This window comes from Apodemus sylvaticus, chromosome 4 (genome assembly GCF_947179515.1).
Source record: "Apodemus sylvaticus chromosome 4, mApoSyl1.1, whole genome shotgun sequence".
NCBI classification, from domain to species: Eukaryota; Metazoa; Chordata; class Mammalia; order Rodentia; family Muridae; genus Apodemus; species Apodemus sylvaticus.
Window position 1 is genome coordinate 136812611 of NC_067475.1, and position 24463 is coordinate 136837073.

General features: G+C 45.1%; 1 protein-coding gene across 1 annotated transcript in view; it reads right to left on the reverse strand.

The window, feature by feature from the left end:
- The window catches only part of Usp13 (ubiquitin specific peptidase 13), a 109242-nt gene that overhangs the window by 44301 nt on the left and 40478 nt on the right, over positions 1–24463 (reverse strand). Inside the window, exons 5-10 of the mRNA XM_052180648.1 lie at positions 21219–21361; positions 17554–17738; positions 7470–7564; positions 6035–6222; positions 850–921; positions 440–533 (exon numbers count right to left, since the gene is read on the reverse strand). Coding sequence (XP_052036608.1) covers positions 440–533; positions 850–921; positions 6035–6222; positions 7470–7564; positions 17554–17738; positions 21219–21361 — 777 coding nt within the window. The remainder of the gene's footprint in view (positions 1–439; positions 534–849; positions 922–6034; positions 6223–7469; positions 7565–17553; positions 17739–21218; positions 21362–24463) is intronic.

A 24463-nucleotide genomic window follows, 5' to 3' on the forward strand; every position in this document is an offset into this window, starting at 1 on the left:
CTGGAAACTGGGCAGTGGTGGTGCACACCTTTGCTCCCAGCACTTGGGGAGCAGAGGCAGGTGAATCTACTTGAATCTGAAGCCAGCCTGGTCTGCAGACCGAGTTCCAGGACAGGTAGGGCTACATGGAGAAATCCTGTCTTGGAAAAAACAAAACAAAAAACAGACCCTGACTGGTTGAGGGGAGGGTGATCATTTTTAAGCTTTGTGCTTCCAGTCCCAGTTGTGCCTAAGAAAATCATGAATGAGGGAACATATGGCCCCTCTGTGACCCAAGACAGTGGGAACTCTGCCGCTGCCTTTTGTTTGTAAGAACACAGGGACAAGGCCCTCACTCACGGGTATCCTGACAGCTCACTGAACTTACAGCATCCCCTTTGCCAACCCGTGGAATCCCACATCACTAACCCAAGTCAACCTGGCACTCGGGAACACGTACCTTGTGCTCCTCCTTCATCACCTGTTCAATGAGCTCAGATTTCACCGGAGGCTTCGAGTACTGGCCAGAGAGGAGGCCATGTCCCAACTTAGTCCTAACCAGGAGAGAGACAAACAATAAAGAGGCCACCGCTGTTTCCCACAGAGCTGTGAAGATGACCCATGAGTTCTTGTTGCAGGGTTGCACTCTATCCGGATTCCTCACAAACAGCTTGGTATTCTGACTCCACTTTCAAAGTTTCCTCAGTACTTTATAACTTTATTAATCTCTTCTTATAAAGGTAACACACACCCATTCTAGAACACTTAAGAATACAGAAAATAAAGAAGAAAAAAAGAATTGCCTTCAACTCAGCAGTAACCAATGCAAACACCCCACCGGAAACTTAAAACATAGCGCTGGGCACTTACATCTGTGTGTTGAAGTCCTGTGTTGGATCTAACGGCGAGTAGTCAAATATCCTTGGGAGATTTCCTACATACCTAGGAGACAACAGCACGGTCACCACATAGTAATGGGACAACAGAAGCAAGCTGTCACTCTGTGGCCACCCAGCTGAGGAAAGGCTTTCCTGAGTTTCTCCCTCAGAGCAGACTCATGAGCCATCCCTAAATCCGGAAGCTTCCATCAATGGATTTCACCCTCCTTAGGGCAGCACCCTTCAGATGTGCCAATCTCCTCACCCGAGACACGAACTTAAGATTTCGAATTCTGCCAACAGTCCCCCACATCATTCTGCCATATCAGAAACCCTGTTGTCAAAATCACTGCTTCAAAAACAAATGGTACCCGGCAAATGAGGAGGTTAAGGCAAGAGGGTTGCAAGTTCAAGGCCAGCCTTCTTGTACTACCCAGTAAGACCTTATCCCATGCAAAATAGGTAAGGTTACTGACAGCCTTCTTCTTCAGCCAAAGTGATGAGCATATCCTGAACTCTGCCCACTGAGCCGCAGACTTCCTTCCCTGTCTTTGTAGAGTCTTTTTCTTGCCTGTGAATTCTGCTCTATCACTTTATTGAAAGTCCCCATCCTCAGTAACAGACCATTTTGGCCTACCATCAACAATAATCTGACTGGAATTTGTCCAGAAAGCCGCATCCTTATATTCTCTCACAAAGATGTTCCTTCCTTAAACCTGACCATGCTCTTTGTTAGAAATCCATACTTGGCCTTGCTAGAGTCATGGCCAAGTCCTTCACCATGGCCCATCTTGAATCGAGATCTGCTATATTATCCTAGCAAATTTTTATGTAACATTTTCCTTTACTGTTGGGAATCAGGCCAATAATTTCAAAATGAATGAATCAGCAATGACACCCACCCTGACTACATTTCTTGAAGTAAGTCTATCTTGAGAAAAGGTTTCCTGTGTGACTAAAGAATTCTTTACTACATCCCTATGACCAAGGGATGGACATTGCTATTATCCCAAGAGAGGAATAAGAACTTGGGGTGCCACTTTCCTAGGTAGCATCCAAGTCACCCATGTGTAAGTGATGGAGCCCAAGATGCTCCCCTCCGACCCTACACACACACACACACACACACACAGAGCCTGGCTCCAAAGCTGAGTTCTAAAACTTTTCAGGCTGTCACTGTTTGACTACCCTTTCTCCCAACAGACCACAATCTTAACAAAACAGTACTAACCTTAACTGTGACATCTGATATTAACATGTTCCTCCCTCCACTCCCACAGTTCATTGCCTCTTCACCCTCTCTACTTTTTGCTGTTGTTTTGTTGTGACTTGAGACAAGGTGTTGTCATTCTACAGCCCAGGCTGACCTCTGGCCTCACGAAGCCTACCCTTGCCCACTTCTCTGATCTCATTTGTAAGCTCTCCTCCCCTGTCCAGGATGTTCTAGCTACTCACTATCCTCACCCCTGCTTCAAGATCAGGCCATCATTGTCTCTTTCCTCAGGTCTGTTGGAAGCCTCCTCTCCAGACTGGGCAAAAGGAAGAATGGCAACTCACGATCACCCTCCCAGTTCCCTGCTGACAGATCAACTTCTAAACCTCCATTGCTAGCTGAATTACACTTACATAATTCTTCATGATTATCTGTGACTCAAGAGTCCATACTAAAATGCAATCTATACAAAGACAGAGACTCCATGTAGACAGTATCTACAAGTAACAGAATAGCATCTGACATAGGAAATATTTGGCACACATCTACCAAATGAACAGACTCATATCATCTGGGAACTTAAGGTCCCAGAAAAAAGAAAAACTATACCTGAATTACATACTCTACAAGCAAGTGACTGAACTTAAAAGATTATAAAGATTATGTTAAATCATAAGAGACCAGAGCTAAATTATCTTGGGTTATTCTTAGTTCCTTTGAAAGCCATTCACTGACCATTCATGCAATTCATCTAACCTAACAGCCTGTGACTATTAAGATCTTTACAATGTATTCTTAGTAGACTACTAGCTTCTACAAATCCCAAAGCAAAAGTGTCACCAGACAGTATCTGATACCTACAGCTGTGACCTGTCTGCCTGTGGTCCTCAACAACACATTGGATTTATGACTCTTTGTTCTGTAACTAATAAAATCTCCTATGACCAACCCACTGTGAGCTTGTCTTTTGGGGCAACCTGAATACATGTTCTTTGGACACAGTCACACATTTGACTCAAGAGTAAGCATTCGGTATTCCCTTGGAGATGAGAGCTATGCTTCCGCACTGAAGTGTCTCATCACCAATTCATCAAACGATTACCAAAAACCTAACAGGAAGTGCACTACCAAGCTTGGATGCCTGTCTCCAAAGACCATATGTTGTTACGGGCTGGTTCCCCAGCCTGTGACATTATTGGGAAGTGGAGCCTAGTGTGAAGATGTAAAGTCACTGGGGAAGTGCCTTCAGGAGTCAGGGGAAATTCTTCACACCACACCAAGCACCCATGAATGACTCCCGTCCACTGGACATTATTGCCACCATGTACTATGTATACTGGTTGGTTCTGTGCGTCAACGTGATACAAGCAAGAGTCACTAAAGAGGAAGGAGCCTCCACTGAAGAAATGTCTCCACTGTAAGGCATTTTCTCAATTAGTGATCATGGAGAAGGACCCAGTCTATTATGGGTGGTGCCATCCCTGGGCTGGTGTTCCTGGGGTTTATAAGAAAGCAGGCTGAGAAAACCACGTGAAGCAAGCCATTAGTAGCACCCCTACATTGCCTCTGCAACAGTTCCTACCTCCAGGTTCAAGTCCTGCTTTAGTTCCTGTTCTGAGTTCCTCCAATGATGGACTATGATCTAGGAGTGTAAGCTGAATAAACCCTTTCCTCCCCAATTTTTGTTTGTTTTGATTGGTTGGTTAGTTGCTTTGTTGGTTGCTTAGCTGATTGGTTGGTTGTGGGAGACCAAACTGTGGGAAACCAGACTTTCAACAGCTCCCACTTTGAGAATCCACTGACCCTTTGTTAGAAGCCTCCTTTACAAGGAGGATTGTGGGAACCAACTGGTCCTTATCTTAGATAAACACCTGGGGCTGTTAGGGAAGAACCAGCATTCCAGAAAAGCCATAAGATGTCTCAAGCCACCACCAGCCTGCTGCCAGCATCCACGCCAGATGTCCTCCCTTCCTTCTGTGCCTTTAATCATTCTCCTTCAGCTCCTCCTTATCTCCCCTTACAGTGTACTTATAACCAGACCTTCAGCCTTTTATTAAACAGACCTTGACAAGAACCGCTATTGCTTGGTCTCGCTCTCTCTTTCCCACCCGATTCTCTTACAGCCTTGGTCCCCCTCAGCCCCTCCGAATAACTAGGTCCCACAGGATGGGATAAGTGGTGCCCAACGTGAGGCTCGAACCCACAACCCTGAGATTAAGAGTCTCATGCTCTACCAACTGGTTGGTTGGCTGATTGGTTGGTTGGTTGGTTGGTTGGTTGGTTGGTTGGTTGGTTGGCTGGCTGGCTGGTTGCCAGGTTGGTTGGCTGACTGGTTAGTTAGTTGGTTGGTTGGTTGGCTGGTTGCTTGGTTGGTTGGTTTTGGTGCTTCATCACAGCAATAAAAGCCTTAACTAAGACACTGTCATATCAAAGGCCCAAAGCAGTGGGGCCAATTGGTCAAGCATAAAGAGAGGTCTAAATCTTATATGCAAAACACAGGCATAAGTTACATGTTCATTAAAGAAAAATATACAAGGTTAGTTATTTGTCAAACGTCACAATATGGAAAAAAATCCTAGTAATAAAGCACTAAAAATGTTGAAATTTGAAAGAGAACAAGTTTCTTCTATTATAATTTAAAGTGAATAATAGTTATACATCACCTTCCAGAAGGGCATTTCACAGGTACTTCAAAAAGAAACCTTGGCATATATATCATGTAAGACAAATTTCTATTCACCCGTATTCAAGAGATGATAAAAGACAGAAACATGGGTGAAAATTTTTGAAAATAGTATGATGCATGATACATGCCTCTGAAGTTTCCCAAGCTAGAATTTCACACTTTCCGTCCCTCTCTCCCATCCCTTCCACTAATCTATATCTGTCCCCTCTGACTACTTTCACTTTCCCTTCATGATACAGACCACATTGATAACTATGTTTTTTAAGCTTATTTACAGAATGTCTGTCTTTGTGTGTTCCCTCAGGTCAAATGCCAGACCCTTGAGTTTACTCTTGAATCACACACACACACACACACACACACACCTTTTATTCTTTACTGGAAAGTTGAAATTGACAATACATTTTCAAATCCAGAAGACAGCAATAAAAGAAGAAAGGAAAGAGGAGGTTATCTGACCTAATGTCCATTTAACAACGCACCATGTAACTACTAGACCTCAGCTGCATGCGGGTAAAATACCACCCTGCTCTGTTCCTAGCATGCTCCCTGCTGGCCAACCTATCTAGGTATATCTTCTTCCACATTTATCCCAGTGTAGAAATCAACCTGCTGTAAACTCCTCGGCTGTGAGGCTTCTTGCCCTAAGCACAAGCCAAGACAGAAAATGCCCATAGACATGGCAACTTATGGGGGCTGGGGAGGGCATAGGTAAAAGAGGCCACCTTGTACCTGCAGAACTACGAAGCACCCTAAATTGCGAGAAGAGTCAACTATTCCAACTTATAAAAATGAATGATTTTAAAGCTACCATCCACATATAAGAAGCAGTGATATCAAACACTACACTAGTCTCTAGGAGCTTGATCAATTTCCACCTTCTCCTCATTACAGACCCACACCTAGTAGCCCAGTCAACCACCTCAGAGATACACCATTAACAAAAATACAGTAACCTAAAATCCTCCCTCCATGATGAATAAACGCTGGCCACACCAGCCTTCTAATGGCCCATCTACAGAAAAGATCTGGCGGGTGTACTATGAAGAAGATGGAGGCTGATATCTTCTTAGCACACAGAGTGTGGTCTAAGGAGCCATGGTGACTGGGAGGGGTTGCTCAGGCTCCAAGCACTCTCTTTCTAGCCAGACCCTGTCACCAGGATGAGCACTGTCACCAGGCCTCAGGGTGAGAAGCCACACCCCAACCATGTAAATAGCAGTGGGTTTCCCCCAACCACAGGGAGACAAGCAGCCACCAGCAGCAGCACCCACTTACGCTCTCTGGAACTCTGGGATGCTGAAGATGGCCTGCATGACAGAACTGAGGTAGCAACTGTTGCCCAGGTTCTTCAGGCCCGTGTACCCCGGGCCGTACATCGGCTTCAGCTTAGACCCTGACTCCTGCATCACTTCCCACTCGCTGACTCTCGGCTTGATGTCATTGTCCCGGAGCCCGTTCTCTGTCTGGGGTGTCATTAAAGAGAGAGAATAGAAAGGGGCTTTAAACAGGACCTACAGTAGTCAAAACTGTTTCTGCCATTTTCTTCTGATGACATGCACAAAAATGAGCCATCTATTTAAAGTCATTAAGAGACAGCAATGATTACATTAGAATGTAAATGCACTAATGCCACAAAACTGTATACTTGAAATTAACTAAAAGGCCACGCTCATAAATATTTTACGATAAATTTTTAAAACACGATAAGGTTTCAGGTTTTTTGTTTTGTTTTTTTGTTGTTGTTTTTTATGTTCTGTCTTGGTTTTGTTTTTTGTTGTTGTTGTTTTTGTTTTTTGATTTTGTTTTCAGGAAAGAGAAAGAATAGAAGGAAAGAGACAGAAGTCAACTAATGAGAGATGATGTTCAGGCGTGAGCACAGCACGCAGGAAGTCCTGAGTTCTGTCCCCAACACTGCACAGCCTGGGCACGGTGCACACTTGGAATCCCAGAACTCTGGAGCTGAGGCAGGAAGATCAAAAGTTCAAGGTCATTCTCGGCCTCATAGAGAGAGGCCAGCCCAGGCTACATGAGACTCTCACAAACGCTAAAAGCAAGACCTGCAGTAAACAAAAAAGGCAAGCCAGGGAGCGAGGAAGGTGAACCGGAACTGCGGAAGCGTGGGCGCACCTAAGAGAGGGAGGAAATGAAAGGGCGGGTAAGTGAAAAGATGGCTACCAATGAGAATGAGCTGAACCGTGTGAGAGCATAAAGACAGACTGCCGACCTGGGAGGCAGAGAACACAGCGTGGCACTGAAACAGGCCTCACAGGCAAAAATATTCCACGGGCACACTGAAACAAGCAAGGAAGAAAAGCCTCGGAGGTTAACTCCACCCACTACCCAGCAGCCCTCACTCCCTTCTGGAAGTTACTTAAGTGATGTAGGCCACGTATAATTTTAAAGGTCATCATCCTGTACTTTCTGGCTTTAGTGGAAAAGGCAGGGATTTATACAACTACCCATCAAAGGAGACAAAAATTTTGCAAGCCCCAAATAAACCACAACTTGATAAACCACGAAACTCTAGGCTGGTGACCCACCTAAAATGCTAGTCAACTAAATCCAGCAAAGTAATGCAATGATTAAAACAAAATCTATGAAGTAAAGATGCACGTTAGTAGAATTCCATATTAAAAAAAAAAAAATAAAGGACCCCCTCCCCCACCCGTCACTAATGCAGTGTAGAAATAAAGACAAAAGATTTTCTCACCCCTTGCGTGTGAACCATGTCGATCCCAAAATGTGCCAAGTGCTTGGCCAAATGAGGATCCAAAACAGGCCCCTCTTCTTGAAAAGAATAAACGTCTGGAAGGTGAAGAGAAAACAGCACTGAAGTCCGTACGTGGCTCCCCTGAGATGACGCTAGGCTTAGCTGACGGAGCCTGCGGGAGGGCTGGCACATACCACTGAGAAGGCACTCACAATTCCAGCCAGAAGACCACAAACACTAGACAACGAGTGCACATGTTTTGTTAACCCAGTAACATCTTCACACAGCTAAAAGACTTAACCAGCACTGAGTTTTCTAAAGCAGACGGAGGGGGAGAGCTGAAGTTCAGATAACTCCAAAGGAGATCAGAATGAATACCTAACCTTTCAGCTTTGTAAACTACAACCAACCAGGTCCTCATTGCGAAGTTGGGAAGCAAGGAGGAATGGGAGTGGGGGAGAGGGTGACAGCTATCTGCCAGGGCAGGAAGAGGCACGGGGGAGACAAGCCCTGAAGGGCAGCTGGGTGGTGACATGTAGTCATTTAAGCTTTGGGACCCTGTGCCACCCCTTCTCCTTTGCCCATCTCTCTGTCTTCGGTGTCTGTGACCCACAGAACTAGGGAGAGATAGGAGCAAGAATGCAGATCCGTGTGGCTTCCCGAGATGGGCTCACCCAGCAGCCCACATCAGAACGGGAGAGGCAGGCATGCTTACCCTGTGGCTCGCACTAGAACTGAGGTGGGCAACATGGCTGACCATCGCCCACGACTACTAAAAAGGGATGTGATCACTCATGGCCTTTGCTCCAGGACTGGAGAGATATGCTCACTCTAAAGCATGTACTGTACCTGTGGTAATGGGCACACTTACCCCAAGTCCACACTAAGGAGCCACGCAACTGGGGAGGTCTCAGATGCTAGTCCCCTGTGACACCCTGATGCTGGAGGGCAGCATCTGCCCTGAGGATACTAATGTTCCACAGGATAAGGCAATGTTTTGGGCGGAGCCCCATCCAATGCACAGACCTGGGACTGGGAATCTGAGGCTCCTTGGAAATGCAGACTCAGAGCCCCTACTCCAGCCTTACCCAGTCAGACTCTGTGTTGCTAACAAGAGCCCAGAGACATAGTGTCAGGCCAAGTGTAGAGCCCTATCTGTCCTGAGGCAGCAATGCAAGGAAGGGCAGGAGTCTACACGTCCGGTGTCCCACGGAGAGCCTCATAAAGACTAAGTGATTTTTCCTCACATCTCAGGTGTGGCCAGAATCCCAGTGCCTCACTCCTGGCCATCTCCTTCCTTCTATCTCAGCAAGTTCCCAGTATCTCAGAATACGGATGGGCAAGTTCCATCTAGGCCCAGTCTAGGAATGGGGGCCCCAACCTGCAGTCTCCTCCCTCCTGAATTTCAACAATGAGGCATTCTACCTATTTTTCTAATAGATACAAAGATGTCGTTCTTCATGACAGTGTCTCCTGCACAGACTAAGGGAGTTTTCTGCTCCTTGGGACACTGCGGAGGATTTATAGACGGAGGGCCTGAAGAGGCTATGGTGCTAAGGTGATCCTCCGACCCATATCAAGGTATCAGAGACTTACTGACCCCAAAGGAAGGCATTCTTCCTATTGCAAACAGATTGGTTGGTGTAAAGATGTCTCTCCTACACTTTACAATGTGCGTAGTGACCATCACCAATGCCTCCTTTACTATAATTCAAGTTTTCCCAAAATCAAAACCAAAAGATGAAATCCTCAACTCAATGAAGACAGTCTCCAGAGGTCTGATGACATGGCACATTGAGACTGTGTGGAAGGTAAAAGATTCACAATAAGAAAAAAGAATAGACTTTATCCCAAAGACAGTAGAGAAGGAGTTTCAAAAACACACAAAGGAAGTGGAAAGGTTTTGGAAAAGAGTAGAAATAGTAGTGAGTTTCCAGAAATTTAAAAAAAAAAAATTTCTGAACTAACAGGTTTTTTATTTTGTTTTTTTTATGGTGTTGTTGTTGTTGTTGTTGTTTTGTTTTGTTTTTTGTTTTTGGGTTTTCGAAACAAGGTTTCCCTGTGTAACCCTGGCTGTCATGGAACTCACTCTGTAGACCAGGCTGGCCTCGAACTCAGAAATCAGCCTGCCTCCGCCTCCCAAGTGCTGGGGTTAAAGATGTGCGCCCCCACCGCCCGGCCTTGAACTAACATTTTTAAGCAATGAGTGAGGAGAAATAGAAAACTAGCAAATACTTGCCAGAACATGAAAGTGGCAATCCTAAGGCACTTTACTCTCCTCAAGTAGTGAGGCAGTTTTGAAAACTTAACAGTCATGGCTCTTTAGAAAATAATAAAACTCCCAGCGCCCCTCAGTGACAATGCCCTGAGATCCGTAAATAAGTGGAAACCATGCTGCCTCCAATTGTTCTTAGACTTTACTAAGTTCTCTTGCATTAAGAAAATACCATCTACTCTTCCAGAGGTTCTGAGTTCAATTCCCAGCAATCACATGGTGGCTCATAAACATCTTTAATGAGATGTGGTGTCCTCTTCTGGCCTGTAGGCATACACGCAGGCAGAACACTGCACACATAAATAAATTAAATAAATAAATAAATACATAAATAAATAAATAAATAAGAAAATACCATTTCCTACCTCAGGTGCTTAAATGTCCAAAGATGCCACATGATTTTGGTCAAATATGATAGTCACTTCTTATCCCAATAACAAAAAAAATGTTAAGGAGTGCTGTTCAAGAAACTGAAAATGAACTTGATTGTCCTGTGGCAATAACAAAGAATTGTACAAGTAACACGCACATGTTCAAACGTGAGTGGAACATCTCGGGGCTCAAGATGCTGCCTTTTGTGTTTTCATTGGGAAATTCACATTAGCTCCAAATTCTGCTTAGCAAAACTGTCTTAGCTCGAGATCTTATCCTATAAGTACTGCTGACCAGGGTGCTTCCACTCCCCCTGCTGTGGCCTAAAACCTGAGCCAGAAGCCACAGTGTTGGCGCCCAGGGAGAGGCTCCTGGGCTAGCGCAGACAGTGCTGAGTGGGTTATTAGCTGACCAGAGACTCAGAGTTCCAGTTCAATGAAAAGTTAAGCCAAAGAGCCGGAGGCTGTGATCTACTCGAAAGATAAAGGAACAAGTTACAAGCAGAAAGGGAGACTGGGACTGAGGGTGAAGCGAGAAAGGTAAGAAGAAATTTCCAAAACAATGGCTGAATACAAAGATTTATTTTTCTTTTTTTTCTATTTTTCCCATATTGATTATAATGTTTTAATTAAAAAATACACATAAGGACTGGAGGTGTCTCTCAGTTGGTAGAACACTTGCCTAGCACACACAAAGCCTTCGGTTTCATTTCCCAGCACTGCATACATCCGGCATAGTGACAACACACCTGTAATCTCAGCATTTGGGAGGTAGAGGTACAAATCTCAGGAGGTCAAGAGCATCCTTAGCAACATAGGGTTTAAGGCCAGCCTGGGGTTATGGGAGACTCTGTTTTGTTTTATTTCTCAGTTTGTAATTCCTATAATTTAATTATCTTAGAAAGTATGTCCTATGGATCCACAGATCACTAGTCAAACTTGTTCAGCCACATGAATTAACTCATTCATTGATTATAGTCAAAAAAAACACAACTGAACCCAAAATACACAGAGAGAGATATGAAGATGCAACATTATGCAAGATAAGCAGGGTCCCTCCTCTTGTAACTTTAAAGTCTAGCATCTCAAACAGTCTTGGAAGTAATGCTAGACTTCAATGGAAGACCTCAACAGACACCATCTTAGTTGAGGTTCTTCTGTAGAACACAGGCTCTTAATGTCAAGGAAGTTCTCGTGCTCAGAAAGGAAGAGCCAGGTGGTACCACTGCTTAGGACAGAGAAGACCTGAGACCCGGTCACACACCAAGAAGAACAGCAAAAGGCTGAGAAAGCACAGGCTGGTCCACAGCACCTGGTCACCAAGAGTGTCCCACAAGCCATCTCCTGCCCGCAGGGAAGAGAGCTGCGCTGAGAGGACCTGCCAGCAGGTCGCTAGGAAAACAAACACAAACTCAAGTGCTTATGGCATAGGGCCATGCCTGGGGTGTGTGGGGGGGGGGGGGGTGAAAGCTACACTGATGTCGGGAGCGGAGCCCTGCCAAGACAAAGATGTGGATATAAATAAGGAGCACCTTTCTTTCTTTCTCTCTACTTGTTCACTGCACAAATCCTTACTGAGAGACTACTATGCCTGGGGAGGTATGTAAGTCAGTAGAGCCAGTGGACAACAAAGATGGCGTCCAAGGCTCCAGTGCACCAGAAGGGGACAAGCCAGGTTAAGGCTAATCGCAAGTAACCAATGCCTTGCCCCCAAACCTGTAGGCTGTGAGAAACAGGCAGAACCTTGTGCTCAGGTCAGGAATGAAAACAGTCAAAGAATGAAGGCCTAGGTGAGGAGCCATGCAGTCGGGTGACCAGCTCGCGGCTGCCCTGTGCACCTGGACCAGCAGTGTGCAGGCACCTGGCACAGGAGAACCTTTCCACGGAAACAACCCGTCTCCGTGATGGAACTACCACCACCCGCTCCCACCTCCGGCTCATCTTACCCACACCGGAGAGCTTGGCTGGTTTGTGTGGTAATCTGGTTCTTGTTTTGTTTGTGCTATCTGTACCCATGGGGACCCAGAGTGGAACTGGATACAGGGTCCATTTTTTACGATGCGTGCCATCGTTTGTGGCGTAGCCTGGTGGGTCAGGGCTTCTTGGGATAGCAGAGCCATAAGCAGAGGCTTTAAGAATGAAGAGGGTCTCACTGAGCAGGCACAACCTCTTTGGGAAGGGAACTGGTGGGGGACAGGAGGGGATGCAAAACAGGATACCACTGGATATTTGAATGCACAACCTTAGATTTCATGTCTACCAAGCAATCTTCTAAATATAATTCAGCTCCCACAGGGAAAGAATGTACTGGTTACATTGACATAAACAGCCCACAGACCTGCAATAGCAGTTCTCATTATGACCTAAAAAAACAAATGCCCTGACTTTGAGATTTGTCTTTTTCACAAGGGAGACCCACTGAAGGTAGAAAACCATTCCTCAGATGCTCCGGCCCTCCACAGAATTTCCTGCCCCAGAGAGTATTCCATATCCCACACTTCCACATCCTGAAGGCTTCCACATACTGAACCCTTAAAGAAACGTACAATGTCAGGAATTTATTTGGCTTGCAAAGAAGTAGAAAGCTGCAGCTAACCACCTCTTTAGAAAGATATGAGAGGAAACGTCTATTAAAAAGATGGAAGGAAACAATCACTGCAATCATGAACTAAAAAGAAGACTTTAGGAAAACCAGCATCACAGAACAAACACAAGAAATCAAAGGCTGAGCCCACACTGTAAGTCTGAGAAGTCTTGGTACAGAGCACACAAGCAGCTTGCTGTACCCAGGGTTTTTAAAATAATTAAGAGCATGCATTCAAATGATCTTGGCCATAATGTACAGCCAGCATTTAAAGTTCCCTTTCCTAAAGGAAAAGATAATAGTTCTTCACCTTAACAGCAGTGATGACAGTTAATAATAGAAAGTGTCCATAAAGCCTAAGAAAAGTACCTATACATGTGCTGGTGGGAAAAAGCCTAAGATGCTAAGTGTGGCAGTCTATACCTATAATTGCAGAGGCAGGGGTTCCCAAGTTTGAGGACTTCCTAGACTACAGAGTGAGTTCCTGGCCATCCTGGGCTAAATAGACACCAAGACCTTCTATGAGAAAGAAAGAAAAAAGAATCGTTTAAATTTTTCAAGAAAAAAAAAACTACAAGTAGTCAAGAATATAATGAAAAGCTAGGTGTGTAGTACGCATCTGCAGTTGCAGCATGCAAATTTTGGAGGCAGGGTGGTCAGAACTTCAAAGTTAGCCAGAGTTATAAGAGACCACCCCCCTTCTTGCTCTCAGCTCTCAACACACACACACACACACACAGCAACAAACAAAATAAAGAATATAATGAAAACTGTTTGACCTCAATAGAAAGCAAGTAAGATGGCAGGTAAGCAAAGGTTTGTTTTGTTGGGTTTTTTTGTTTGTTTGGTTGGTTGGTTTGGTTTTTGTTGTTTTTTGTTTTTTTGTTTTTTTCATGACTGGGTTTCTCTGTGTAGCCCTGGATGCCCTGGAACTCACTCTGTAGACCATGCTGGCCTCGAACTCAGAAATCCGCCTGCCTCTGCCTCCCAAGTGCTGGGATTAAAGGTGTGCGCCATCACTGCCCAGCTAAAAGGTTTTTAATAATACCCATAGTCACCCAGGGTTTGTTGGAAGGGTGTTCTCATGCACCTCTAGTGTAGGATATATGATATGACTCTACTTGCAAGTCTAGTATAAATGATACAATGACAACTTTAAAGGAGAAAGTTGGAGAAGGAGGGTGATGTAGTCTGGTAGAGTGCTTCCCACACGGCAGCTAAGTTTGTCTCAAATAAGCTTTAAAAAGCCAAGCACAGCATCAGGGAGTTGTAACCCCAGCGATGGAGAGGCAGAAATAGGCAGATTACTAGAATTCACTAGCCAGCAGCCTGGTCCAATCAGCAAGCTCCACTCTGAAGAGAGACCATGACTCAAAAAACATAGATGGCTCCTATAGAACTATACCCAAGGGTGACCCTGTTCTCAACACACACACACACACACACACACACACACACAAAAAGAGAGAGAGAGACTGCCCCTGCACACATGGACACACACTATATAAATTTAAAAGATACGCAGAAAAGAGAATTAACCTGTGTTATCCCACTTAAGTAGAAGCTAATTATTTAAGTACTCAGTTGCCAGTTGGTTAGCAAAACTATTTGTGCCTAATATGCCCAAGATTTTACATGGAATACTAAAATGAGTGAGGTACTACCCTGACTTCACTATTAGAATCATAAATAACCCACCTTTGCAGATGGGTAAAGTGTTTGTGCTGTATTAGTCCCTTTGTCAATACTGTGACAAAACACCTGATGAATCTGACTTAAGAAAGAAAGGGTTTCTTTTAAGGTGCAATTCAAGGGTACGGTTTCACTGGGGTCAGGGAGTCGTGGAGGCAGGGTGTGGCAGCTGGCCACATGGCAGCCAGTCAGGAAGCAGACAGGGATGGATCCTGGAGCACAGCTCACTGTCTCCTTTTTGTGAGGTTTAGACCTATAGGGTGGTCCCATTCAGGGTCAGTCTTCCCAAGTCAATGAACCCGACCTAGAAATCCCTCTCAAATATATCAGATGTTATTCTAGATCCTGTCAAGTGGACAAGAGAACCATCACAGCAGGTTATTCTGAGAACTGGGTTTCTTATATATTGCTCTATGCTGACTAGTTTTATGTCAACTAGTTAGAGTCATAAGTTAGAATCATCAAACAGAAGGAAGTCTGAATTGAGAAGATGCCGCCATAAGGCAAGTCTGTAGGGCATTTTTCTAATTAATAATTGATGTGGGAGGGCCCAGCTCTTTGTGGTTAGGGCTATCCCAGGGCTGGTGGCTCTGCTTCTATATAAAGCAGGCTAAGCAAACCATGTGGAGCAAGCCAGTAAGCAGCACCCCTCCATGGTCCCTACATCAGCTCCAGCCTCCAGGTTCCTGCTCCACCTGAGTTCCTGTCCTGTCTTCGTTCAGTAATGAACAATGATTTGGAAGTGCAAGCCAAATAAACCCTTTTCTCCTCAACTTGCTTTTTGGCCATGGTGTTTCATTACAGCAATAATCACCCTAAGACATGTGCCCAAGATGCCACAGAACATAGAAAAGTCTGAACTATAATAGTCTCTTCTTGTATTAATTGCTTTTTTTTTTTTTGTAATGATAAAATGGGATGACAACGGCAAGTTATAGAAGGAAGACTTATTTGGACTTATGGTTCCTGATGGTTAATTTATAAAGGATTGGCGGCATGGCGACAGGTATGCAGAGCAGGAAACTAAAGTCACATCTCAACCTCACAGAGGAAGCTTAAAAATTGAATGGGAAGTAAAGCAAGGCTGTATGAACTTCCAAAGCTCACCCCAGTGACATGCTTCCTCCAGCAAGGCTTTATGTTCTAAAAGTTCCACAACCTCCGAACAGCACCAGCAATGGGGGACCAAGTATTTGCACACATGAGCCTACGGGAGACATTTCTCATTCAAATAACCACATGTTCCAGCACTGTAGACCTTTCTGTAACCCCCTAAGCGTATAGAGAAGGTTTTATGTATCCACTATACATAATAATGTATACACACATTATTAAGTATTAGTCTCCAGTTAGTCAGTGTTGTTACAGTGCTGACCATCACCTGTCAGTATTGTTATAATGATGACCATAACCTGTCTGTCAGTATTGTTACAGTGTTGACCATCACCTGTCAGTATTGTTACAGTGTTGACATCACCTGTCAGTATTGTTACAATGTTGGCCATAACCTGTCTGTCAGTATTGTTACAGTGTTGACCATCACCTGTCAGTATTGTTACAGTGTTGACATCACCTGTCAGTATTGTTACAATGTTGACCATCACCTATCAGTATTGTTACAGTGTTGGCCATCACCTGTCAACACTGCTGCAATGCTGACCCGAAAAGCATAGGCTGAGTTTCTCTTTAAATCCCAGAATACTCTGAAGGAGACCTAGTTTATGTGGTCATTTACTTGGATGGAAAATGTTTCCTACTTGCAACTCATACCTTTGCAACCACTTTTCTTTAATGAGTTCAAATAATTCCGTAGCGAGAAGTCAGGGAAGGAGAATGACAAGTTTGAGACCAGCCTACACTATGTCGTAAGTTCAAGGCCATCCAGATGTACAGTGACACTGTCTCAAAAAATCAATAATAATGACAACAACAATACTAATTGTGTGACATTTGGAAGCAGGAAAAGTCTCCAAATGGGAAACCAAAGAATTTTAGCATGCTACTAGCCCTCAACCATAAAATGAAAGGAAAATTCAGCAAGCTCACAGGAAAGCAATGGTCAGACCTGAAGACCAACTCTTGAAACCTTGAATAGGAAGGCTTTGGTCAGTGAACTCTGAGGCAGGCTGATTCCATCACAGATAATCACAAAGAGGAAAGAAAGAAGACAGATGTCTTTATTATTCTACAAGCATCATCCCAGCTTAGAGCAGAGAAGAAACAGACACAAAAGAAAGCTGAAATAACGGAGATCTGGGGCTGGGTGCTCTTCTAGATGTGAGTTTAAAAATCCATGACGACAAGATGATGTGTGCTCGTGACCACTGCTGAGGATTTAAGTTTTGTATCGTGACTTGGTATTAGTTCCCTTTTCCATCACAAAATGGCGGGAAGAATGAATGAGGTGTACAGATGTGGGCCCAGAGCTAACTAACCATTTAGAGAAGATGAGTTGGGAGGGGAGAGAGAAAGAAGAGCTGGCTGTCCAGTCAGGAATCTGACCTTCTGGAGACATGAGACTTATCACTGGGCTCCTACCACAGGCAAGGCTTTGGTTTGGTTTGGTTTTTCTTTTCACATGTTTATCTACATATTCATATATTTGTGCAACCATGCAGACACACACACACACAAACACACACATGCACACACACTTGCAGGAGACACTCTTGTAGACCACAAACACCTGTGATGAGAGGACAATTTGTGGAAGTTGTCTCTCTCCTTCCACTGTGTGGGTCCTGGGAATCAAACTGTTCAGTAATCAAGTTGTCAGGCTCAGCAGTAGGTGTTTTACCACTGAACCAGATATCTCTCCAGCCCCACTGATTTCTTGTAATATATTCGTCTCTAAGTGGTATCAATAATATTCGCAATCAATGTTAGGGTTGCCTCCTACTATCATAATAGAGGATTCAATATGCACTTCAATCCTATTTCCTGCTTAGATCCCCTTAGCCATGAGATATACAAAATCAGCTAATTTTTACTCACACTTTGCTGAAAGTCCCTGGGCTAAATACTTCAGGCTCATGAATCACCACAAGAGACGTACCATCAACATCCCCAAGACAAGTGCTCACACTGCGAAGAGGCAGACCCCAGGTGTCAGACCTGAGCTGAGACGAATGTGAGATGGCAGTCATGGAAAGCCATACTCACCTGCCCCATCAGGTGTGATGGTGCCCAGCTTCACGGCCAGAGGATAGCCCATGTCCCTGTAGTGCTCCAGGGCGTGGCCATTGCCCCCTGAGCTGTCGAAGAACCACTTCCCACACAGAACAGAGCCGTCAGTCAGATTCAACCAGAGGTTCTCCCGCAGGTCACATCGGGCACACTTCCAGCCACTAGAAAGTCACCAGAGAACAGTCAGAACAGCCAGTCCATGGAAAAACACTGACATGTGAAGAATGAACAGTGTATCGTACTGGCTGCACTCCCCCAGTGTTCTTACCCTGGGATATTACTGTTCCCCCTCCAGAGCCCAGGACCATCCAGTACACTTTCCATCTCTGAGATGGGGCCACAGATTGTCAGTACCTCCACTGTGACTCTTTAAAAAAAAAAAGACATATAACAAAGGGCAAGAAATAGGCGTGTCCTCCAAATTCCCGCTTGCAGGACAGTGGCTCCTGAATAGGGTACAAACATGGAGGACCCAATGTGGAAGACATTTCCAAAGCATTACACATACATGGTAAAACTGATGTGGATAAAAACTATGCTGTAGTCCAACATGGGCATATATCCCAGGAAGGACTGTATGTTAATGGCATGGTCTTCGGTGTGGCATTATGAAACCAGTATGGTTTGGAAGCTATTATATGGACATAATGTACCTGTTCGACAGCTGTCTAAATACTTATGTTTGGGGTTGTACATTATTGGTACAATCAGCTTTGGTCAACCATGTTTGTCTTTGCAGTGGGCGGCGGGAACCACGGAGACTAATATCTGCTTGACAGCATGCTGCAACAAGAAACTGCAGATCACTGAACTGGGCCTCTACAACACCTCCTCTGAGGCTTACACTACTGCACAAAGAACACAAGGTGTGGTGTTTTGTAGAATACTGTCTTCTGCGCATGTCGCAGCCACTGCTGCACTCTTGATTTCATAGTGGCTGTGACTACACAATTGGCCCCACTCCATCATGGAGGCACTCATGAGACCTGCCCATCCCTGAGAACGTATAAGCAATTAATAGACTTGGGGAGGGAAAATCGTCTCCAGTGGCACGGTCATCGGTAAGATGCCATTGTTCCTATAAATAACCCGTTACCTGCACTCCTCTAAGCAGTCCTAATAAAACGCACGAAGTCCCAAAAGGGAAAGGCATGAACGCAGAAGGGACTGGTTTGAAAGAGGAGGGCGACATGCAGGAGTGACAGGGCACGGGAGGGCGTAATATGTGAGCAAAGGAGTACACGTGTGTATGAAAACATCATAATAGTGCTGGTTAGTGTTTATGTCAACTGACACAAGTTAGCATTGTTTTGGAAGAGGGAACTACAATTGAGAAAAAGCCTCCACAGGACTGGCCTGTGGGCAAACAATGTAGGGCATTTTCTTGATTGACAGTTGGGTGTGAGGGCCTAACTCACTGTGGGCGGTCCAACCTTTGTGCGAGTGGTCCTGGGTGTATAAGAAAACAGGCTGAGCAAGACATGAGGAGCATGCCGGTGGGCAGCGTTTCTCCCTGGTCTCTGCTTCACTTCCTGCCTCCAAGTCTCTGCTCCCCTTGAATTCCTACCCTGATTTCCCTGAGTGGTAGATCGTTACCTGGAAGTATAAGATGAAATAAACCCTTTCCTCCACAAGGCACCTTTGGTCACGGTGTTTTATCATAGAAATAGAAAGTAACTAAAGCAACAATCAAACATGAAACCTATTATTATGTAAGGTAAATATATTTTGATAATTTTTCAAGATCGGTATAGCTGAGGAGAAAGTTATGTGTCCAGTGAGTGTACTTTTTATTTTTAAGATTTATTTACTTTTATATGTACAATGTTTGGCCTGCATGTATAAAAGTGCACTGTCTGTGTACCTGGTGCCACTGGGGGCCCCTAGAACTGGAGTGAGAGACAGTTTTAAGCCGCCATGTGGGTGCTGGGAAACAAACCCAGGTCCTCTGCAAGAACAGCAAGTGCTCCTACCCACTACACTGAGCCACCATCCCAGCCGCCATTGGGAAATACTTTAAAAGGGAATATTGGAACTCAGGACCTGCCTCTTCTCTCTTCCCACCCACCATGAGCTAAGCAGCCTGTACCACCACAGGTATCCCACTTGACATGCTATACCACCACCACATAAAGTAATGGGGTCAACTAACCGTCACCGATGCCTCTAAAACCAGGACAAGACTAGCTCCCCTTATGACGCTCATCTATCTCTGGGGTCTGTTAAAAAATGGCTGACACACCCTACCACACTACACTTCCACTTTTTTTTGGTTTTTGTTTTTTGTTTTTTTTCAAGACAGGGTTTCTCTGTGCAGCCCTGGCTGTCCTGGAACTCACTCTGTAGACCAGGCTGGCCTTGAACTCAGAAATCCGCCTGCCTCTGCCTCCCAAGTGCTGAGATTAAAGTTGTGTGCCACCACTGTCCAGCTACTACAATTCTAACTTAAGAAAATACGTGAACCAAACTGCACACTAAACGCCAGTTTTGTGTCAAATGACTAGCAGAAAGCCCCATCGTCTGATTCCAGCAAATTCTGCTCAGTGTCAGTGTAATCATCCTTCTTTTATGGACGTAGAAAATGAGGCCCAGCAGTGATCTGCCTTACCCAAAACTACTGTCTTAGGAGAGAAAGTCGCAGGTCAATGAAATTGGTCATATCTCTTAAGCACCATTTCCTCTTCCTCTGAGACCTGTCTTCAGAGATGCTACTAAAGCATTCCAGCCTCCTGGAAACAACCCAACATTGACTCAAGTCTGGCCCCCCAGACCGAACTCAGACACACAGATCTAGATGTGTGGGAGATGAGCCCAGCAGAACGGGAAAGACATATAAGAAAGGGGAAAGCCAGAGAGAGCAAGATATATCAACAAGCAACCACTGTGGTCACCTGGGGCTCAGGCATGATGGAGAACTCCGAGGGATAAGTGTCCTCCAAGGGGACAGAGGCACAGGTTCTAATCCACTCGCTGTGCTGCCAGTGTGAGGTTCCAGACGGAAATGGCTTCAACCGGCATGTCTGACTATCCCGCGCACTGCTTAGCAGGTGTTGCAGGTGGACAGTCCCAGGGCAGCATCTGGGCGTAGGCCCCCTCCTCTCCTGTTTTCATATCATGCGTGTTCCAGCACCTCTGTTTTACTCTATCACTATAATCTCTTCCTGCAGTCACAGTGCTTTTCAAGCATCATGATCCGGACATTCACAGATAAACATGTGCCTATGTATATGTGTGCACAAACATAAATTCAACTCTAAGTCCACATATGAGAGAAAACATGACGGACTTTGTCTTTCAGAATCTGAATTACTTCTAATAAAAAAATTTCCCCGTTCTTAGTGGATTTGTAATAAAAGGCACCAGAGAAGAAAATATAAAGCCGGGCAGTGGTGGCGCACACCTGTAATCCCAGCACTCTGGGAGGCAGAGGCAGGAGGATTTCTGAGTTCGAGGCCAGCCTAGTCTACAGAGTGAGTTCCAGGACAGCCAGGGCTATACAGAGAAACCCTGTCTCGAAAAAAAACCAAATCAAAAAAACCAAAAATATAAAACTGCTAGTTCAGAGAAAAGGTAGAAAATCAGATGTTGCTTTGGCTAGTTTGGGGACTAAACTCTCACTCACTTTGCTAGCAGACTCTCACCTAGGAGGAATCCTGACCCCGTTGTCCAGTTGCACGAGGTTGTTGGCATACTTCGAAACTGGCACTTCGTTTTCCCATGTGTCTGGATCCTGCTTCCTGTACGGGGACTTTGAGCTGAGCACTGCATCGCAAGCAATTGTTACCTGGGAGACAAAGCCAACAGTGAGAACTCGGCATCTAGAAATAAATGCAGGAGCTTATTTTTATAAATTCAGCCTCGCTGGGGTTCTCAATTACCCCACAGTGAAGTCTGTCCCCCTCGATCTGGCTAGGTTTGACCCAGGCCTTGGGGTATTGATGACTAGAAAACAAGGGAACACACTGACTCAATCAGCTCAAACTTGGAGTTCACACAGATAATCCCTCCCACTCAGCAAGTGGAGTGAAAAGGGTCCTCCTGATGTATCAAGATATCCAATATCCTCGATTCACATGGCACTAGGTCAAGGACACGTGAATGGACCACACACGGAATGGCTCCACTTCTGAGTCTAATGCAGCTGTGACACTGGCGGAGAACATGTCTGGGTGTCCCTGCGCTAGATGGATCCACTCTCAAGCAGATATGCAGTGTCCTGCTCGGGGTCCTTGGCTCAGCAGAACAGGAAGACGGATGCCCCGCTTTCTCTTGTCACCTGGCCTACAGCTGTGAGCTCTTCTCTATCTGCCTGTAAAACTCAAAGTCTGCTGGGAAGTAGCAATGCAACCACTTTGAAAATGGTCCAGTGATTTTTCAAATGCTTAAACAAGAGCCAGGGACCTAGCAGATCTACAGCGAGGGAGACATCTGAATCCACCACATTCGTTGGCAGGAGGGTGAATTAAGAGATCTTTGGTAATAGCAATTTAGCTACAGAATGAAGGCAGAGCAAATGCCTCTCAATGATACATACAATGAAAAACCAAATGTAGTATGTGAAAGAGCTAAGCCCCTCATGAGAAAATTAGACCCCTAGCGAACTTAGAGCCCGAGACAGAAATAGTTGGAACTGCATGTTTGGCTAAGCCCCACCTGACCCCTTAGTTCTGGGAATTGGTTGACCTGGGCATGGCCCCAGGGCTAGAACATCGTGCTCTCCGAGAACAGCAAAATTTGAGGCATCCTGTACTTCCCCATCCTGTACTTCCCCATCCTATACTTCCCCATCCTATACTTCCCCATCCTATACTTCCCCATCCTGTACTTCCCCATCCTGTACTTCCCCATTCTGTACTTCCCCATCCAGTACTTCCCCATCCAGTACTTCCCTATCCTGTAAGTCCCCATCCTGTACTTCCCCATCCTGTACTTTCCCCATCCAGTACTTCCCCATCCAGTACTTCCCCATCCTATACCTCCCCATCCAGTACTTACTTCCCCATCCTGTACTTACTTCCCCATCCTGTACATCCCCATCCTGTATGTCCCCATTCCGTGCATGTTTTTTCCTCCACCCCTTGCCTTGTGATTTTCCCCTTTAAAAACCCCTGACTTCAGTTGCTCAGGGTCGAACTCCTCTACCCCTGCATGGGATACGAGCTCGACCCCAGTGCACTGGTTTCCCGAATAAACCTTGTATGATTGCAGCAAGGATGGTTTTTCATGAGTTCTTGGGGGTCGAGTTATCTCACGATTTGAGTGAGGGTCTACCCTCTCTAGGGGTCTTTCACGTGTTCATATAATGGAATTTTATCACGCAATAAAAGAAATGGGATTCCAATATGTGATGAAATGGGATAAATCTGGAAAAGGTGTGCTAAGTGAAAATAAAAAATCCAGTCACATTTCTAAAGTCTTATTACTTAGTCCTATCAGCACAGGCACGTGTGGATATTAGAGCTTTCAAAATGGCTACCCTTATTCGCCCTGTCTGTATATAACCTACAGTGAGCTGTCCTGCCAACCCTCACAATGGGCCTCACAGCCTCAGCATTTCACCCCAGCAACCAGTGTCCTGCCCCAGCATTCCCAGCTGCCTGGGTCATGCTCCTCCTCTGCGCTCTCCACGTGTCACACACAGCATCTTTTCTGACAACATCCAACAAAATTCCGTCAGTGTGGAAAGCTTTTGGGAACCACCTGGCAGGAATCTAACCAGGACTTCCCTAGGACGAGGAAGTAAGCTCAGGCAGGAATCTAATTTTAGGCTACAACAGGGAAGTAAGTTCGGGCAGGAATCTAATTTTAGGCTAGCACAATGAAGTAGGCTTCAGGCATGAATATGACTTTGGGCTAGGACAGGGAAGTAGGCTCAGATATCTTTATCATCCTGATAAGCCCTTTGAAACCGTGATCATGGAACTTTGTTTTTTGCCTTGCTAGTCCTAGAACTATTTATGTTTATTGTCTTGCTAGTTCCTCAACCTAGAACTAGCCTTAATATTTGCATGTAATTAAAATGATATAAAAGCAGATTGGGGGGGGGAATAAGCCTGCCTCAGCCTGGGAACTGGCTGGAGTCATGCTACAATGTTGCCTATTTGTCTTTTTTCTTATTAATCCTGCACTGGAGAACCTGTTGACCGACTGAGCCCGCTTGGTCACCCCAGGCCACTGTAAAACACTGGCAGTGTGCTTTTCAGGCTCACAGCTGCCAGGGGGCTGGTGGTGATGCTCTAAGTACAGACTTCATCGCCTTGGGCTGGACTGAAGTGTGGGAGTCTGGACTCCACCTTAACACTCACAGGCCTCAAAGCCTACGCTGCTCCGGAACTGGTTCAACCTGGCCCCTGACAGTTGACCGTTAAATTTTAAGAAACTCAGCATCTCTATGGTTGCCCCAGCACTAATTCACAACAGGCAAGAAGAAAAACAAAAAAACAAAAAAACAGGGTGCCTATCTACTGAGAGAGAGAGAAAGTGTGATGCTTATGAACAATGAAATGCTGGATATCCATGAAAAGTAACGAAATCCAGTCATTTGCAGCAGCATGGATACAACTGAAGATCATGATGTCAGTGACATCAGCCGGGTACAAAAAAAAAAAAAAATGAACACCACATGCTTTCATGCACATGTGCGACATTACAAAGTTAGTCCAGGAAGTTCAGCGTGAAATTCCTTGAGTAGTTACCTCAAGGGGCAAGCCCAGGAGATGAAGACTGATTAGTGAGGGATTGGGTATTGGTTATGTAAGGGAATTCTGGGTACTTAAACATAGGACAGTCTTCACACATAACAAAGGATGCTGAATGCTTTCACCATAAGGATGTTAAGTGTCTGAAAAGACAGATGAATCCCAGCACACAACTCAGGAGTCAGGAA